General features: G+C 40.7%; 1 protein-coding gene across 1 annotated transcript in view; it reads left to right on the forward strand.

Annotated features, from left to right (window-relative positions):
* si:dkey-22o22.2 (neural-cadherin) overlaps positions 1-21,066 on the forward strand; it is a 138,630-nt gene that overhangs the window by 97,506 nt on the left and 20,058 nt on the right. The window contains exons 17-21 of the mRNA XM_004551080.3: positions 9,572-9,855; positions 13,324-13,953; positions 14,046-15,042; positions 17,349-17,442; positions 20,455-20,639. Of these exons, the coding sequence (XP_004551137.3) occupies positions 9,572-9,855; positions 13,324-13,953; positions 14,046-15,042; positions 17,349-17,442; positions 20,455-20,639 (2,190 nt within the window). The remainder of the gene's footprint in view (positions 1-9,571; positions 9,856-13,323; positions 13,954-14,045; positions 15,043-17,348; positions 17,443-20,454; positions 20,640-21,066) is intronic.

Genomic DNA, 21,066 nt, shown 5'->3' on the forward strand with positions numbered 1-21,066 from the left:
GTTTGCATTTCTGTAATTACAGTTATTAGAAGACATGCGGGCGTTTGATTCACTGTTTCCTGAAACAAGAGAAATACCTTGTGTCACTTACTTTCTCTTACTGCTTTGTCTCTATTGTGAGAGCAGCAGAATCCAACACTTTGGTAGACAAACATTAGCACTGCCATCTGCCCTCCTAATGTTATCTTTAAGAGTGCTATGTTGCAATATTTTTAATGTGCTTCTATTTATATTTTGTTGAACATTTTTGTAATTACATTATCACATATGTTCACAGAACTCAAAGCAATCATTACTGTAAAATATAAAAAAGATTTCCGTGAATAACTGTTTTCTCTGACCTGTTTTTTTAACTTAGTCCAATTTTGCAATTTTTTACTTGCTGCCCAAAGCTTTCTAGTTTCAGGTCTGTTCAAGTTATCAGTCAGTCGCCTTTTGAAAAATGACAGTTGGCAAAGCGACAAATCTGTCGTTCATTTGTCATCAAACTGTTGATTTATTTTTCCTGGAAAATAATATGCTGGTGAATAGTGAGCACGGACTTCTAGCCCATACTGATTTGCAGTCCTCGCCGTTGTCCATTATGTAATGCATAAAAGTTGTTTTATCTATCTTGTGTTTTATTGCACAAACACTGGCTTGCATGAGCTGATTCACATTCTTCTACAGTGAACATGTCCATGTTTCCAAAATGGCAAATGAGTCATTTTCATTATCATCTTATTGCAAGCTATGCAGATTTTAGGCTCATTTACCTCTGATGCATTTTGGTGTTTTTTCAGTCAGATTCCTTCCCATGTTATATGGAGATCAGATACATTGTTTATATGCATGTGTAGAGCATGTGTGTACATGTTAGGCAGATTAAAAAGTGTGCGTGTGTGTGTAATGCTAACTGAAGGTGAAAAAAATCAAACTCCTGAAAGCTCCAATCTCAAGTTTGATTAGCTGTAAACAGAACTCAAGGTTTTATCCTCTAAAATGCAGCAAAGCAGCCGTCACCTTGGCTTCAGCTGTGTGTGTGTGTGTGTGTGTGTGTGTGTGTGTGTGTGTGTTGTACATTATGACCACAGTTTGTTGTTGAAGCTGACAGATGTTGAAGCACCGGTGACCTTCATTCCAGACATAAACTGTAGGTCACTCAAACACAATTACCAGGGACTAAGCGCACATACGTACACACACGCCAACGCTTTCCTTTGCTGAATAGTTCCTGCATTTGTTTCAGCTTGATTTGGTGTTTGTTGTAATATAACCTAAGGTAGAGTTGAGGTGACGGGGGAAGGGCGGGTTTAGATTACCTCTCTTTACCCCCTCCTCTCCAACCTAAAGCTGATTAGGTGCAGCAGCTTTTGTCACCCGTCGTGTTTTCTGGGTAAATTTGGTCCTACTAGTGTAAAAAAACTGCCGAACTAAGATCATCTTGTAATGAGATCAAGGGGCTTTTTTAAAATTCTGCTGAGTCTGGCGTTTCAGTCTCGCGTCGCCCCTGGGTTTAGTACACATGCACAACTACCTACTACTGCAGTGAAGTTGAGCTAATGAGGTATGTGTGAATGTGAGTGATTGTTCATGTAATTTTACATTGTACTGAATGGAGGTGATGGTTATGATGGTTAGGATTGGATGGATCTGGGACACAAAGGTTCCTGATTTGCAGTCCAAAGTCAAGCCATCAGAGTGTGTAACAATTCTACTAAATGAAGCTTAGCCTGTTTGCTAAGTTGAGTTTGTTGCTGCATTTAGATACCACACTTCAGTCACTGCAACACAGCTTTAATCATAGCAGTGTTTAAGCCCTCAGCGAGCTGCTTATTCTTCTCTCCTTGCTGCCTTTAATGCAGTCTCTGAGTCCCCTGAGGTGGTAAGTTTGTATCACCCTTTCACAACAGGAAACCATATTGGCTTCCTGACCTTAGCTCAGCAGGGAGTGGGGGGACAATGAGGTCAAAGCCCAGAAAAACCAAAATTAATGTTGAACGTGTTTGTCATATTTATACATACAATTGTAACACACCTTTCCGTATTAGACCTTCCATCTGGTCTTTAGCAAAATATTCATCATCTGCTGGTAGCAGTGCACATACCTATTGTTCTAGGTTTTCCTACTAACAGACGAAACCATTGCCTCAAACTAATAAACATGAAACAGTGTGTTTTAAAGATGTGTCCTGTAGGAGAGCCCCAGAAAAATGAGTTTTTCCCCCTTTATACTTGAAAATTGTTTGCAGGCCTTGATTATTCTCCAGACAGACTGTTAAGATGCTCCACGATGATTTGCAAGCAAAACAAAAATGCAAAAATCCCATGCTTTTGCCCTTTCCTGTGCATCATCTTTAGGGACCACTGTACACAGTTTATAAGCAAACAGTGTTTAATGCTCTATCGCAGTTCCTCATCTCCAGGCCAATGCTATGTTTACATTTTATGAAATTAAAACTATACCAATATTTATTACTTGTGAAAACATTATTTTTATAGTTTTGTATCAGTTAAATTGTCACTTACACTCATTTGTTATGTACGCCTGTTCAACTGCATCTAATGACCCAATCACGTGGAAGAAATTCAGTGCATCTAGACATGTAGACAGAGAGGAAAAAAAACACCAGAATGTGGAAGAAAAGTGATTTAATTGACTTTACAGTTTTTCTCAGTCGCTTTGGTGCGTTTCTCAGATCAGAATTGAAATTCTCATAACTATTAGTTCAACCTCCACAACACTCAGTCATTTGTGCACATCATAGTAGCAATTTCTCCTCTCTCTGAACAAACTGCAAATGATTTTGGACATGAATCAGTTGCTTCCATACATTTCCCTGCTGCTTTCTGACATTTCCATTTGCTTATGTCATGTCAGTCAAAAGTAATCATACCTATAGATGCTGAATAGTCGTTCCCAATAAAACTAATATTCATACATCCATTGCTTGAGTCATCACACACAAAATTGTTGAACTAGTTATCACATGCCAAATATTGGCCATCTGTCAAGCAAATCCTATACCTTTCTGTATCATTGTTCCTGGAAATGTCTCCGAAATTGAACAATTGATCTCGGGTGAATTACAGCTGTCACTCATGAGGAGGCGTGTGAAAGTTTAGTTGTAACCAATGACAAACAACTTGTTCACTGTCAATTATGGATGAATCCTGTGAATCCCCAATTGGCAAGCATATATAAACTGCGCAGGAGCTAGTGTGTACCATTTCTACACTTCTGTGACACAAAATGGAAGGTCAGCACCGTGGAAGAGGGGTGAGGATGCGGGGAGGAAGGGGAAGGGGAAGAGGGAGAAGAGGCAGATATAGGCGGATTCCTAATGAAATAAGGGCTACAATTGTGGACCATGTTGTCAATCACGGCCTCACCATGGAGGAGGCTGGTCGAAGGGTGCAACCCAATATTGGAAGAACTACTGTCAGTTCAATCATTCAAACATTCCGTAGGGAAAACAGGTATGCAAACAGTAATACACTGTACTGTACTGTGCCATCTCAGACACATCACATGTTACTGTACTGTATTTGCAATTTCACAAAAAGTTTACTCTGCACCACATAGGATTGTAAGACAACCTCGCGGAGGCGGAAGAGGGCCCCTTTTTACCCCACAGCAAGAAGAAGCCATTTGTGCAATGGTCATTGCAAACAATGCAATAAAGCTGAGAGACATACAAAGCGCTGTCATAGAGAATTACACGGTATTTGGCAATATTGAATCTGTTTCAATTTCAACAATTGACAGAGTACTCAAGAAAAATGAAATCCACATGAGCAAATGGCCCTGCTAGCAGCCATGGATGCAGCATGTGACGACATCACAGCAGGGTCCTGCAGAGGATGGATTCGCCACTCCAGGAGATACTTTCCTCGCTGCATTGCAAGGGATAACATCTGTTGTGATGTAGATGAAAATATGTGGCCAGACAGACAGGAACGTCTGGATGTGCCAGAATGATTTACTGTACTGTTACATGTGCTGTTTATTGTTCACATTAGTGCACAGCTCTACCAAATGGGTGATTTTATGTTTACATGTATTCTACAGTGCACAAGTGACTGTAGCATATTTTTCTTTTGCACAATTCTGTAGGATTACAAACACTTCTACACAATGGAAATGTGAAACGTACGTATTCAGTGTCTCAGTTACTCCCAAGACTCCCATAACATCTACAGTGACTTTACTGCACATTTCAGATGGCTGTACAGGTAGGCCATAGTGCTGTCGTCAGCATTTTCAGGTGTCACCAATTGTTTTTGCAATGGGAAACACTGAAATTATAAACTGTCATAGTGGAAACATGACAATGCCATTTGACTATCTTGTTCATAAAGATGGTGTCAAGACTTTTCATTTTGATGGCACTGACAGTTTCATTGACATGGATACTTGCTTTTGAGGTATGGATAATCAATTCTGTGCATGTGACGTGCTTTTGCAGGCTATCCACTAGGTTTTGCAGTTTGCACTAATTGTTTTGGGAAATGCACTAACTGCTGTGCAAATGTTAATGGTGTTCTGAGAAACGCACCAAAGCGACTGAGAAAAACTGTAAATGCAGCATGGTTGTTGGTGCCAGATGGGCTGGTCGGAGTATTTCAGAGACCTGTGATCGAATGGGATTTTCACATATCCAGTCATTGGAAGTTCTGTGGGTGAAAATGGTTCTAACTGATTCGAACAGATAAGAAAGCAACATCAACTCACATAACAACTCATTAGAACCAAATATGCAAAGGAGTATGTCTGAATGCACAACACCTTGAAACAGACAGACAGACAGACAGACAGACAGATAGACAGACAGACAGACAGACAGACAGACAGACAGACAGACAGATAGATAGATAGATAGATAGATAGATAGATAGATAGATAGATAGATAGATAGATAGATAGATAGATAGATAGATAGATAGATAGATAGATAGATAGATAGATAGATAGATAGATAGATAGATAGATAGATAGATAGATAGATAGATAGATAGCCTCCACAGTCAACAGATCTTCTTCAGATCAGAGCACCTTGAAAATGTGGTAGAAAAGGAGATTCACATCATTGATGTGCTGAGTAAATATTACGGATCATATCAATATAGAAATATCTCAGGAGGTTCTAGCACCTTGCTAGAATCTATATCGAAAAGTCAGATATTAATATTTACAGAACTTATTATTACATGAATAACAGTTATAGCACACAATAACAGGAGAAGATGGATGTATCTATTCATTAAGTCCTCTTTTGAAGCCTCAAGATGAGCATATTTGCTTTTGCTAAAAAAAAGAACCCAAAAAAACATATGTGATGAGAAGGGACAGCCTGACTTTGCCCATTAACTAATTAGTTGTGAGTGACAGCCCGTTATTGAATGAGTTTGTGGTTTCATACCACAGATAACCTTTGATTTTTAAACATGGTATGACCAAGATTTGGAAAATAGACTTAATTCTTCTTCACTATGACCCAAAATGAGTGACTGAGCCCATAACATCAGTGTTTACAGTGATTAAGATTCACATCGATTTCCATTGCATCGAAAGTCTCTTTGGAACCACAGCTGTCACCATCTGTCACAACCTGGAAGATGCATATGTCTGGAGGGTCTAATGTCTTTGGACCCTCCAATTGCTCAGTCATGCAGCAGACTAATATTTAATTTTTACACTGTAAATTTAGCTTTCGGTTATTTGTATTCGAATTTGTCATTTTAGGATGCGTTTTACCGATTACTGGGGAAACCTTACTCCAAAATCTACCATCACATATCAGGCTTAATGTTTTCTGTCATGTTGGAATAAATACATGGCTCTACTCAAGATTTCTGGGTACTGCAGCCAGCTGAATTTCAAATATCCACAGTATCTCTTGCAGGCATCTGAGGCCACAACATGTGATATTTTCTAATGTGGTTGTAAAACGAAATGAAACTTCCTCCAAATATGAGTTTAGTCCTTCAGAGTGTCAACCTGCAGTCACTGCTCAGGGACGACTTTCCCCTCCGGTCCACCTCACAAGGAGCAGAGATCTGACCTTAATCTCAATTTGGGCCTCCTGCTAGGCTGCGAATTAAATCAGCTCTATCCCCTAGCATGTGCGTGTGTGTGTGTTCATATGTGTGTGTATGTGTTAAGAGGGCAACACCATATGGCCAGACTGATCATTAGGGAGGCTGCCGGAGGCAAAAACCGCTGGAGCTACTCTCCTTACACACATTTACACACACTCACATTTACACACACACACTAACTCGCTCGCTGAGTGTCACAACACATCGTGCTTGGAGGCTGTGACGGACCAGTGCACTTAAGCTTTTTCCTCGCACACAAACGAGCACACACACTCTCCAGTGTCGTAATGAAGGTCCTCCATGTCTCCACAGATGGTGTTTGTCTCCTAAAGTCTCATTGGTGCCGGTAAACAGAGAGCTAGCCGGACCAAGACAGACCTGCCTCTGGGCCCTGAACATACATCTGTGTGTGTATGTGTTTGCCATGTTTACCATGTCCCTATGTGTGTGTGTGCTGGCATTTCTTCAGTTCATCAGGAAAGTAGAGGGAAAGCCAACAGAGGAAAGACAAGGAAAGGAAAGAGACTAGAGAATGAGATGGAAAAGCAACAGAAAGATGAAAGAAGTGAAGGGAAAGAGGGATGAAAGTAGATTATCAAAACAAGTGGACAAAAAGCCTAAAGAACAGACGGAAGTAGGAGGAGAATAAAAGATTTGGGAGGAAGATACATGAAGGAGAGTTAAGGAAGGAAGAAAAGACTGTGGCAAGAAAAAATAATCAAAGGAAGAAAACAGGACTGCATAGCAAAGCTGAAAGAAATGGTAGGCTAGAGGGATGGAGGCACATGGAGAAAGCAGGAAAGAAAGAAAACTAAAGAGCCGTCAATGTGAGAAGAGAAGAAGGAGAGGGGGAAATTAGTCAAGTTGGATGTATACACTGTGGTTCGTGTAAACTCATCTTCAAAAACTGGTCACCAAAGCATTTAAGGCAAAGATGCAAGTCACCGAAAAAAGTGTATTCACATTATAAGAAAATGGAAATCTACATTTTTTTCCATAATTTAAAAACTGCTGTTTCAGTTATTTTATGTTTGATTAAACGGTTGATAAGCTGTCATGAGTCCTACGAATGTCACCAAGAGTGGGTCTCCTCCATTTACTGGGAAGTCAGTATCGCCTCATTGACTGAAGGTTATTTTACTCTGCTGAGCAGAATCATTAATATGTTTTCAGCTTAGAATAACATCAAGATTCGGCATTTGGGAGCCGGAGTAGTAACATGGATTAATCCACTTGACCCTAGATATTAAATATAATTTTCTTTTTTTAATGTAGAACTCAACACAACAGGTCTCATTCACCCAATGTTTTTATCTAAGTGCTTTCTTTCTAACTTTAACTCTCCAATGAATGAATCACAAGCAGATCTGGGTTCAGTCTGTTTCAGGGAGACTGGAGCAGCCAGGGATCGAACTACCAACCTTCCAATTAGCAGATAATCTGCTATACTTCCTTAATTAAAACTAGCCAATATAAAGTTTCTGTTTTGGACTTTACTTGCATTACATGACATCATTTTCATTTTTACAAGCTTTTTGATTGGGGTTAGACATCAAAGCAGTTAGCAAGACATAGAAAAATATTGTGGCATCAGTTCAAAGAATCATTTTTAATACTTAGAGAACTTATGGAAAAAACTGTGTATTTACAACACACATTGAAATAAAAGCCAACCATAGTTTTAGTCTGCAAAATCACTGAACATGTGATTGAAAATATTAGTAGAAATAGTAAAGGTAAAAACTACAAAAGGGTGTTTCGCTTTGCTTTCATTATTTTAGGACAAACATGGGGTTGGTGGGATGAAGGAGTCAGCTGGGGACAAGGTGAGAGGCAGTTGATTTGCTGTGGCGACCCTTAAAGGGAGCAACTGAAAGAGGACTTTGCTTTTGTTATTCTCCTTCTGGAAAATCCTTTTGTCCCTGTGACATTTGTCGGGTAAATCCACCAAGAACAACGCATGATGCCGTTAAAGAACAGTGCTCTCAGAAGTTTGCCACTTTCTGTTGCGACCAGTCCTTCAGGAGCAGAAAAAAAAGCAGGAAGGAGACCAAAGATTGCAGGAAGAGATGGGATCAAATGGCAGACAATAGAGAAATGAAGAAATGACAGTTTGTAACCGTGTCAGAGTTGAAAGTGAGTCGATGTCCCAAGTGAGCTGCTGTTCTTGAGGCGTTGTTTAGTAGTGAGGGTAACTGAAGTGAGAGTGAGTGGTACTGCAGACATCATAACTGGCTGCTGTGGTGAGCGGAAAAAGCTGCAGACTGAACAGTCAGTGTACATTCAGGCCATCACCTGTGGTCATGACTGAAAATATGTGGTTGCAAATAATATATGAAATTAGTTTCCTTATGTGGGTTCCCACCACATATCTGAAGTCTTTACTCTTTCTCTGAGTAGAGCAACAGCTACATTTTTGACAGCAGAGGTGAGAGAGTGGCATCTGATCAGGATGCATTTTCAGTACCTTTCACTGGACCCTCGGGCCGACTAAAGGCCGACTCGTGTCCGACTCATCTGTTCTGGAAACACAATGGAAAATGTGTGAGAGTTTCAGTATACAAGAAGTGTGTCTATTCATACTATCCAATTTAAATGGACCTAAATCTTAAATAGTCACAACAGAATAACCCAAGTTTCTGCTGTAACAAAAAGCACATCTTACTTTAATTCTGAGCCTTTCTGTAGGTCTCTAGAAAATTAATTGCGTGATGGGGAAACGACTGTTTGTGTGAGGAGATTTTGAGGAGGCCAAGGTATTAATAACCCCAACTGTAAGAGAAATACCTGATTCTACTGAAGAATTTGACCAGAAAGCTTATATTATGGCTTCTTACAAAACCTCATTTTATTATAATTCTGTGTGCAGAGGATTAAGGGTTTTCTCAATCCACAGTTTGAGTCTTACCTCAATTTTTGGTTCACATTTTTGGTTAACTTTTTTTATTTTTTAAAGGGGCATAGATAAGAAAAAAATGGGAGACATTTTTACCACAGTGATAATCACTTGACTGTGACTGATCTTTAAAAATTAGAGCTTTCATCAGACTAGCACCACAGGAAGAGTATTTGCATAACATGAGACGCTGGTCATTAGTGTTGCAATTTTAGTATCACATCTATACACTTATATGTAATTATGATAACTTAATATTTTATAAAATGTCAAAAGATTCTTTATTTATGCCCCCGTTACCAGGCGAAATTTTAGTTTTAGAAAGCCCAACTCGTACTCTACCAAAGCAAAAATGCAACACAACAATGATGCATTCAACTGATATGAGTGATAGTAGCATATACAACTCTTCACCAGATGTGCTGGATTTTGCAGCCTTCTTATTTCAATAAAATTAAACAGTCCTTTTTGGAAGCAACAGGAACATCATCCTCCTCCTACCTTTGTCTCCAGAGCTAAGCAGTATGATCGGATAAATCAGTTTCGTAGAAAAGATTTTAAAAAACTGACAAGTGCTTAATGTCTTCCATCCAGGTGCTAATGCCAAGCTGCGCTACCAGATCACATCAGGAAACACCATGGGCACCTTCGACGTGGAACCTGAAGTGGGCACCATCTTTGTGGCTCAACCTCTTGACTATGAGATGGAGCAGCGCTACGAGCTCCGGCTGGTGGCCTCAGACGGGAAGTGGGAGAACGAGACACTGGTGGTCGTTCAGGTGGTAAATCGCAACGATGAGGCACCAGTTTTTAGCCAGACCGAGTATCACGCTGCTGTGATGGAAGAACTCACCCAGCTTCCTGTTTTCATCCTAGAGGTTAGCGAATCTGTTTGTGTCGTATTAAAAGTTACTTAAAGGACTCTTATTAGTCATTTTAGATCGGATTATGTTCACTATAATCAACTCAGTTGTGATTTTAAAACACTGACATTAGAATAGACAATGCGGTTTTTCAAGTTTTAGTCGCGTCGTAAAAAATTATACAAAATCATATATAATTAAACAGCAATTTATGTTCTTAAGAATTTGACATTTCCTTTTCTGGTGATGCTTAGCGGGAATTTTTATGACTTTTGCAATGCAACAGACAGAGCAACTGCTAAAAGGAGTCACACTCACAGCATTGTCTTTTTCAAATTCTTACAAACGGTTTAAGCTGAATTTGATTGGCTGCTCTTAGGAAACTCCCATAAACAGAGCTGAGCTCAGCCAAGAACCCCAAATAGAGCCAGACTAAGCTAAGTTCTCTTTGTTTTCCACTACTAATAAGTGCCAAGTTTTTACTCTTTTCACACAACAAAATAATGGATTAGTCAATTTATGACCATATACAGCGTAACTACAAAACACATGAATGGATGGATTGATGGCATGTTTTCATTTTTTTTGTAACTGTTAGCCATTAGCTTTAGCCTCTAGCCTTAAGCACTGATCACATGTCCACTCAGTCCAGATGAAACTGTTTAACATATAAACTTGAGAAAGTAGCACCTCCCAAACATACCTTTAAGATAAAGGAGTTTATTGTGAAAATGTTAGTGTTTATATGAACAATATGTGAAAATGTATCAGATGTACTGGAAACAAACCTAATTGTGTTTGTTACATTAGGAACATCGAGCTGTATTAGCCTGGAGCAAAAACCTACCTGAGATCAAGTGACCACATACTAACACATCGCACATGTATGAAATTGGTTAGCACAATATTAGCTGACAGAGGCGCCAGTGTTTAACCAACCAAAACCTCCTGACAGGAACTGCCTGCCATTTGAAAAGTTGCTTCAGAAAAGTCAGAGTCAGCCTCCTCCTCCTGTGGCTTTCATTTCGTCACACCTATCACCGGTAATTCACAGTAATATGCATGTGCCGCCAAGCTAAATCAGATTAAAAAGGTGGAAGCGCGTCTGGGAGGCCAGGGAAGTAATCTCTGTCAGAGAGGCATGTGTCACCAAGCCCTCAACCTGGGCCTACTTCCCCTCGCCTGCTGGAATTGATTTGATGTGCGTTTGGTTCCTCTCTAACGCTCTCGATAGTTTTTTCTGCTACGCGGCGACCAGGGCCTCCCTCAATGCCCGCCACTTTCAGCCCTTGCCCTCAAATATAATTCAGCAGATAGCGAACAGAGGGGAAAATCCAATTTGAAATGAATATTTTTTGACTTCACCTGCGCAGCAGCCTGCTCTGCGGTGCCGCGGCTGCTCATCTTCAATATTGTGTACCTGCATCACGTTGTCAAGAAATGCAAAGAACCCACATGGGGGAGGTGGCTGGGGAAGGGAGGAAGGGGGGATGACTTCAAAGCCTTCTGTAAACAAACCCTCTGGTGAGAAAAGAGGAAGAGAAAGGGTAAAAGTGTACTTTTTCTTGCTTTTGTCTGTGTCTATTAACTTTTAATTGCATTGTGTGTCTCCTTGACAGATGTGAGAGCTCGTCTCGTTTCTGCTGCTCTTGTCCCCTTGTTCAGAGAGATAGCAGGAAGGCTGGTTAATTAAGCAAACAGGACAAAGCAACTGAGAAATGTTTATTCCTGTGTTGGCAAGTCCCCTTGTGCAGGGGCAGCTGCTGCAATCAGCTCCCTGCCTCGTGTCCTATTTGTTGGGCTTGACATTTGTACATAATGAACAAGCAGTTCAGCTTTTTTAATAAGAAACTGCCTGATGTATAAAAGAACAATAAAAAAAACTGTTTCTTTAAAGAAAAAAAATGTTATTGAATGGACTTGCGACGACAAATGTGACAGCTTGCGATTAACTTTTGCTGCAGTCCTTCTATAATGAAGCCACTTTTTTAACAAGGAAATGTTCAGTTGGTGTTTTTTGATGATTATTTTTTATGTATTTGTAATTTTTTAAGTTTAAAATTATTTTCAACATCATCAAAAGCTTGATTAGTAAGTCTGCAATAAGTTTCGTGCTTTAATTCTGAAGACATTTTCAGCCCTTTTTCCACTTTTCCAATTTAAAAATGGGGACTAGTCAGCATTTCATACACAAAAGCACTTCAAATAATTTGAATAAAGATCTGATGTTATAAAATGCAGCATCTGGCTTAAAGCCCAGAATACAGTTCATGCATCTGTGTGTCCAGAGGAATCTGGGTGACATAAATTTTGTCATCTCGTGCAGAAACAGGTTGTCAAAGGCTCTGTGAAACATCAAATTTTAAAACAGTTCCTTAAGGTAAACCATAGCAGTTAACAATAATGGTATCTGTTAAAGTATGTGCTCCTGGTAAATGAAAAAGTTAGGAATGAATATGTTTATTTACGCTTAACAACATAATACTTTAGGATATTAATGTGAGGGACCATTAGTATTGGTAATACTGTGATGTTAACAATATTGATATTGTGGTATGGCCACCTTTATATTTCAACACAACCTGAACTCTCTTAGCCAAGCTTTCTCATCATTTCTTTAAGTGGTCTTCAGGCTTCTTCAAGGACATTCAAACCTCTTCTTTAGATGTTGGCTGCCTTCTATTCTGCTTCAGTAATGTTGAGGTCCAGACTCTGGGGAAATTCCATTGTTTGTTTTTCCATCTAGGTATATTTTATTGCACTGGCAGTGACTTTGCGACCATTGCCATGCTGAAAAATGAAACTATTTCCAATCAGACAGGCTAGAAGGCAATGTGTAAATGAAAATCTGATGGTGTTTTTCTGCGTTCAAAATTCTGACAAATTTTGACAAAATCCCCAACAACAGTAACTGAAATGCAAACCCAAACCATCACAGAACCTGCAGTTTTTGCAGACTGCTAGTTAAAAAATGTGCCCAAAGATAGTTCTTTGCTAAGCTATCCGTTATGTGTGTATGCAACACTGGTTCATCCATGGAGTTATAGATGGGCTTTGTTATGCTTAAATGTCACAGGTACAGGGCATTTCGTTGCCCTGTACCTGTGACATGTGCAATGACAATAAAGTTGAATTCTAATTCTATTCTATTCTAATATTCATTGGCTTAGGAAAAAAAAAACAATCATCTGAAAATGATCAGGTACAAGAAGTGGATTGAAAATGAGTGAAGAAGCAGCCAGTGTGCAGAAAGCCTGGAGAACTATTGCTTAAGACCACTTTAAAATATTTCCAGAAAGCCTGGCTCCTTGAAAGAAATCAGGGGAAACATTTACACAGTGCTTTATATCACCTGGAAATTTCTAGTAACACTGTGACTAAAACAGCAAGCTTGATCTTTAATTTTTAATTTGAACTACAAACTCAGTGTTTTGAGAATTTTAGATTTTATTTTACTGTTATATTTCTGTGTAAATTTTGTAGGTATCAGCTACAGATCCCGATCAGGAAGCTGACCAGAGTGCTCTTCGCTATTCCCTCCATGGCCAGGGTGCTGGTGGTGAGTTTACCATTGATGAGCGCACTGGACGAATCTATGCTCAACGTCGACTGGACCGCGAGGAGCGCCCTGCCTGGAGATTCCTTGTCCTCGCCACAGATGAGGGAGGGGCAGGTCTCACAGGATTTGCTGATGTACTTTTAGAAGTCAGAGACATCAATGACAATGCTCCCTTCTTCCCCTGCCCAGCACTGGAAGTAGATGGTTGTTTTGTTGGTCAAGTGCCTGAAAATTCACCTGCAGACACATCCGTCATGGAAATGCGTGCCATGGATCTGGATGACCCCAATGAGGGCAGGAATGCCTTGCTCACATACAGCATCATCAAGAACATTCGCAACGAGATCAACCTCAACCTGTTCTCTATCAATGCCACTACGGGCACCATCTACACAGTACTACGCTCTCTGGACAGGGAGATGGAGGACCGGTATCTGGTAGTGGTGGAGGCCCGTGATGGAGGGAGTTTGGCAGGGACAGGGACAGCCACCATTATGGTTTCAGATGTCAATGACCATCCACCCATCTTCACTCAGAGACTCTACAATACTCAGGTGAGTCAACCTCGCTAACCTTCTTTAAACATTTACATTTATTTTACCAGTGATGCATGTAAATAGATCACTTACTTCTATGTGTTGATCAGGTGACTGAGGACCTTGAGGTGAATAGCGAGGTTCTTGTAGTTTCTGCCACAGATGGAGATGAGGGCGAGAATGCTGTGGTAACCTTCAGCATTGTAGGTGGTGATGAAAACAGAAAGTTCTTTGTGGAGACAGACAAAGTGAATCGACGTGGCGTAATAAAACTTAAGAAGAAAGTTGACTTTGAGAAGCCTAACGAAAGGACTTTCAATCTGACCCTGAAGGCCGAAGATGCCGATTTCTTCAGCCTCGCCTATTGTCTCATTCAAGTGGAAGACTCCAATGACCATCCTCCTGTCTTCTTTCCACAATTCTATGAGTCACCAGCTATGTCTGAAGATGTGCCAGTGGGGACAATTGTTGCTCAAGTTACAGCTTCTGATCTAGATTCTGGCCAAAATGGGCGTTTCTCTTATAGTATATCCAAAGAGTCAGATCCCTACAATCAGTTCCTGGTGGACCAGTCTGGTTGGGTTGTAGTTGCTGATTCTTTGGACAGGGAGAAAATTTCACAGCACAGGATCATGGTCTTGGCTACAGATGCAGGGAGTCCCCTCCTGACTGGCACTGCCATTGTTGTGGTGACTGTACTTGATGTTAACGACAACGGGCCAGAGTTTGAGGTCCCCTACAAGCCTGTTGTTTGGGAGAACACAGCTGCACCTCAGCCAGTGAAAATGAATGAAACCTCCTTGCTCCTTCATGCCACCGATCGCGACACCTCCACCAACAGTGGGCCATTTTCCATACGGCTTCTGATGCTCACCTCAGACGCCACCAACTTTAACCTGACGGACTTTCGGAACGGAAGCGCAGCCATCACCGCGCTCCGCGCTTTTGATCGTGAGCGGCAGAAGGAGTACCGCCTCCCAATTCTCATGATTGACAGCGGCTCTCCTCCAATGAGCTCTACTAGCACGTTGACAGTTGTGATCGGCGACAGGAATGATCATCCCCACTCACCTGGACACACCAACTTTATTGTCTACAGTTATGAAGGTATGTTTTGTTTTTATCTAATTCAATGAGGTTTCCAATGCTTAATTTTTGAGACTAGCTCCATGAAACCTATATATTATTACATAATTTGGTTCCAAATGTCCATGATCAAAGCTACAGAGTTTGCTGAGGTTTATGAAAATAGGTTCTGAAGTCCTAGTCTGTGAAAAAAAAGTTTTTTTTTTTATGGCCATGATCAAATAAAACTACACACAGATCACATGAAGCGTGTTGTGTCAAAAAAAAGGGTTGATTTTAGATGTGACGGCAAGTTTTTCATTGTTCACCACTATTCATCTGTTGCATCTATGACATTTTCATTCAGTGATCTCATTGTTGTCCCCGAACAGAGAAAATTAAACGTGGGCATGTTTCACTAAATGTGCCGAATGCACAATGTGATTTGCGAAAACAAAGTGTTTTTGTTCATCGCGATGCTTTTCATTTGTAAAAACAGTAAGCATGCAAGAGCCCTGTAGGGTCTGTAAATTTATCTGTAATTTGTGAAACATAATGCTGCTAACATTTGTGGTGTGAACAGTAGCTGCAAAAACTGTGAAACTGGCCCCAGGCTTTTCTCTGATTTAGTGAGGCATCAAAGTGAACCAGTGTAAAATAAATGTAAACTAGCTGCACACTGATGAAAACTGATTGAAAACTGGAAATTGATGAAAACACGATGTTTAAATAAATGTGTGCTGTTTGTATCCACAAAATTTAGACATTCATTTGATTTTGGATTTTTCTTTCATTAGAGTCTCACCGTTCAGTCTAGTATTTTACACTCCACTGGAGAAAGTTTGGGTGTACTATTGCTTGAACACGCCTTTACCCCAGAACATAATGTATTATATTATATTGTCCCAGTTAAAAGTTCCCTGGTCACTCTGAGGGATTCAGCATGGTTTCTTTTTAAACCTTTAGGTCTCTATTATCCCACCCTATCACATAAAAATCTCCTCACATCAAGCGTTTAATGCACTGAGTGGCCCTTTAGTGCCATTTTTCAGTGCAGTGTTTAGGGTCTTCACCCGTACTTTCATTTTTCCACATAAGAAAAAAATAAGGATGCAGTTGAGCTGGTAGAAGGCATAATCACACAACTACAACCAGGAGGGTAGCTCGGTCGATCCCCAACTTCTCCAGCCTCATGCCGAATTATCCTCAGGCAAGTTGCTAAACCCCAAGTTGCCCCAGATGCATTCATCGAAGGGCGAGTATGTGTGCGAATGTTAGGAAGCTAGGTATAGATTAAGCTCTGTATGAATGTGTGTGATTGGGTAAATGAGACTTGAGGTAGAAAGGCGCTATATATCACCATTTATCATTTACAACAAATCTGAGATGCCTGCCTTTTTGTTCTGTCACTATTTAGGTTTAGGAACAGATTGTGTTTTATGCTCTTTCACAGCATTAACCACACATTACAAGTCAAACTTCTCCCATTTGCAGCAAGCATCTCCTCAGTTTTCTTGGTCACCATATTGATGCGTCCTTCAACAGCGGAGCACATTTAATTATGGTCTCTTGCTGTCTCCTTCTGACATTTAGGGACTTTTTAAAGTCCGCCAGACTGCCTTCAATATTGAAAAATGACACTAAAGCGTTACCCAGTATGTTTTAACATGTGACACCTGCAGGTCCTGACCAAGCGTCAGTATGTAACGTGTTGGGAGTGAGAACGAGTTGCCCTCCCACCACCTTCTGAGCGCTCTCCACTCATGTTGTTAAAACTGTACTTGTCACAGTCGACTGCTCACAGCCTCCTGCTCCAGCCCACATCACTTATTTAGCGTTTCATACCATCTGTCGGCCCTCTGTAATTTGCTGGAAAAACTAAGGTATTCTGTAATGTATTTTTAGTGGATTCCCTCTCGGGGGCCTTTCCACATGAAAGTGCATTAACCTGCTAATATGAATCCATCACGTACCTTAACAACATACCATGAAGCAAACAATTAAGACCAGCTTAAGTCCCGGGTTTGATGAGCACATAAACAGGAGGCTTTTTTAAAAGGCAGCTGATTTCACGGCTAAAGAGATTACAGAGCTGTGTTCAGCTTTTTTTGGAAGAGGGGGAAACTAATGCGTGAACATATTACTGCTGTGCCGTCAAACCATGACCGTGTGTGCCAATGAGGCATTGCCCGTCACCTTATCTCCTTAAAGAAGCCTCTACTTTTTTTCCTTCACTCTTAATATTTGGATTGTACCGGAGGGACCCTTTGTGCTCAAAACTAATTCCTCTCAAAGCTTATACATTTTTGGACTTTTTTGTTTCTTTTTTTTTTCCCACCTCCTGACAGGTATTCTCCAGACGACAGTGCTCGGACAAGTTCAATCCCCCGACCTTGATGACTGGAGTGAGAAAGTGTACCGTTTTGAAGGCAAACCAACCAGGTACTTTGATCTCATCAGCTGAAAACTCTGAGATGCCTGAAAGGTGACTTGCAGAAAGAGAGTGATGGAGGTGAAAGCACAGATGGATAAATTAAGTAATGCAAAAAGAAAAAGAAGGAGATATAGATAAAGTCAGAAGTATGGCAATAATATTGAAAATATAGAGAAAGATTCTTTTAATTAAATCACAATTAAAGACAAAACAAAGAAAAGACAGGAAGGAAAAGAAGTAGAAGAAAAATTTGAATAAGGCCATTTTCCCACATGCACTGCAGCCCTGAACTTTTCTAGTCCTTCCCCAGCTGAGGCATATGTGAGAACACAAACGTTCATGGCAGTTAGATCAAGCATTAAATAGTTTTTGACCCTTCACCCCTTTAAAGTAAATCTTCATGTAATCGTCCTCAAGATGAGAATTTCCAGCAGTGCAAACACATCTGATATGATCTGCTTTAGTGCTCTAAATGTGAGGAAGTGCAACTTCAGATAATGTCCTTACCTGATCGTCTGGACCTTGTCTGGAGTTCAGCTTAAGTCACAGAGAATCATGCGTGTAAACACTTTGAGGACAGGAAAGAGATTCATGATGAAGAGAAGAGATGGAAACAGATACAGGCTGGTTCTTTTAAACATTTTGAATGTTCTCAAATGGAAATGCTGCTTTGTTTTAGGCAGGCAAATGCATTTTTTATGACTCCAGACAGGCTGCAGTTTCAATGTATTCCTTTGTAGCTTAGGATTGTGGTTGTGCGATATCCTAAGTAAGCAGTGACATTTCAAATCTGTTTGTTTATTCATCTAGTTAACGTACTACTCATAATTAAATAATAATGCAAACCTGATGTTCCTTTTGATTTTAATTTGCACAATAAGACTATAAAATATATCCAAAATGTAAAATTGTACCGTTTGCACCTTCCACTGGAAAACCAACGTAAATGTAGAATACAGCTCACGAAACTCTGAACAAGGAATGAAACAATTAAAACATGAATGACAAGACGATGTTTTTTGTTGGGATTAAAGATGTATGCACAATATCACAATATACAGTGTGATTTGGACCAATCTACACACTCCTGTTGAGCATATTATGACCAGTTTTGGATGAAAGAATCCAGAGAACGACAGATGTAAAGTAGTTTTACGATGTGTTGGGACTAATACAGAAAAGATTCCCTGCTAAAGTGTCCCTTCTCATGTGACACGCAGCAGCAAGAAATGCACAAGAGAAAAAGAGAGAAAATAAAAGAGCTGCACAGGAGCTGACAGATTTAAAATAAAGAGGGAGAGACAGTACAAAGGTGCCGCGCGACAAAGGGGAGAAAGGAAAATTGGGACAGAGAAACAGGCAGTTTGAAGGGGGAAACAAAGAAAGAGTGAAAGAGAATGAAGGGGAAGAGGACAGGAAGGAGAGAGATAGAAAAGGGGATCTGACTTGTCAGGAACAGTGCTATTAATACTTCATAACCAGCGGTATTGAAAATTCCCAGTGAAGCACGGCGAGGGCGCACTCATTTTGTTTGATGAGGCAAGGTTTCACGCGGACCCATTGAAAGGAGAGCCTGATTGCGCTCCCTGACACCTTTTCTTCTAATGAGATACCTGTAAAGAGGGACGACAAGAGACGACAAGAAATGGCCGAGAACAAAGGAACCACGAGAGAGAGAATTACCATAGATGCTCCTGAACTGCCGCCCCTCATCAGAGCATACAGCAGATAGCAGTTTGTTCACAGTATAGATCAGCTTTAGGTTGAATGTTATTTACATATAAAAAGATACAATCTAGGGGAAAATATGAAAAAGCGTTCTGGTAAGGTGAAGGAGCCCGAGGGGCTAAAAACATCCATCCATTTGGACAGTGGGAGGAAGCCGGAGTACTCGGAGAGAACCCACGCAAACACGGGGAGAACATGCAAACTCCACACAGAAAGGCCCCGGCCTGATGGTGGAATTGAACTCAGGACCTTCTTGCTGTGCGGCAACAGTGCTAACCACCGTGCCACCGTGCTGGGCTAAAAACATGTCAAAGCTAAAAAAAAAAAAGTGCTATTTGGGGACATTCAGTAAATCACAAAACGCACAAAATAACCAGAAAACCTCAGCATTCTGCCTCAGCAGACAGCGATTTGTTTGGAATTGATCGGTATGCTATGTTTTCATTTGTTTCCTGTCTGTGAAGTGCTTTGACATGTTTGGAAATCTCTCAAGCGTGACGGTATTCCAGGAGACGGTACATGAGAGCTTGTTTTGTAGCGGCAGCACAAGCACCGTCCGCAGACTCATTTTGGCCTCAGTTCAGTAACGCTTAATTAATTGGTCTAGTCTGAGCTCTGAAGGTCACTTCAGTGTGAAGAGGTTAAATATTAACATGAGCCAGCGGCACATGTTCTCCACAAGGTTTGGGATCCACTCTGTAGTGCAGCAGAGCAGAGATTGCCAGAGTTTTCCAGATCAAGAGTCCCCCCCACCGGCCTGGATCCATGTTCAACAGCTGACCTCCATCTGGTCAGAGTTTGATCTGACAAATCCCATCTGAGAAAGATTTTATCCGGATTGAAGATTTCACTGGGAACTTTATGAATGTGTTTGGTTTTCCAAGCACAAGGAACAGCTGAAATGTCTGAATTTGTATTTGCCTTATAACAATAAGTCCTTGAACTAATGCATTTTCTGCAGCAGGAATTCTGCTCAACAATTATAATATCCAACCTATCCATCATACCCTTAATAGACAGATAATAAATGGTTCCTTGCAAACAGACCTCCAGAGTGGAAGAGGTTAATAAAGTGTATTTCTGCACTGCTTTTTTTTGGAAATCCAGACATAAGTATTTATGTAACATACATAAATCAAAAATCCGAAACGGTACACACACTTTTTTTGCTGGGACTGAAAATAGCACCCGCTTCTTATGCAAGAAAGAAGCAGATATGATGTATTTTAACAAATATAATTCTAAGCAGCAACAGAAAATAAGTCAAACTAATCTTTCTTTCGCTCTCTCAGGTTGTTCAGTCTGAACCAGAGCTCAGGTCAGCTCAGTATTAGGGAGGGAACTCCTCCCGGCTCATACCACCTGCAGGTTCGTGTATCCGACAGCACCTGGCCAGACGTCACCTCCACCGCCCAAGTAGACGTCACAGAGCTGCACCACGTTGCCTTGCAGCGTGCTGCCTCCATCCGCCTGAGCAGTGAGTCCCAAAGTGAAGATGTCAGATTGTTAAAATATGAAAATACACTTGTTAACCTCAAACAAAACAGTTGTTAGTCAAATGACTTAACAACATCTCAGCGCACTGACACAAGACGCACATTTACACCCTCCTGTGACTGTCGATGTGGCACAGTGCTTCAGGGTCTCAGTTTCAGGGCTGTCAGCTCGATCAGGCTCCATCAGCATTGGCACACAGACGCAATATTGGAAATAACTCCCTGCTCCTCTTCTTCTATCATCTCTTGTGTTCCCTGCTGTTTATTTTCAGCTCCATCTCTTCAGACTTTCTTGTCTCTTCCCTTTTTTCCTTCTGTTTTATTCACCTTTTCATTCAACTTGTAGTATCAGGATATTTCTGTCTGTCCGCTGCTTTTTATGCTGCCTCTAATTTCCCATGGTGATTT

Source organism: Maylandia zebra, linkage group LG11, assembly GCF_041146795.1.
Source record: "Maylandia zebra isolate NMK-2024a linkage group LG11, Mzebra_GT3a, whole genome shotgun sequence".
NCBI lineage: Eukaryota > Metazoa > Chordata > Actinopteri > Cichliformes > Cichlidae > Maylandia > Maylandia zebra.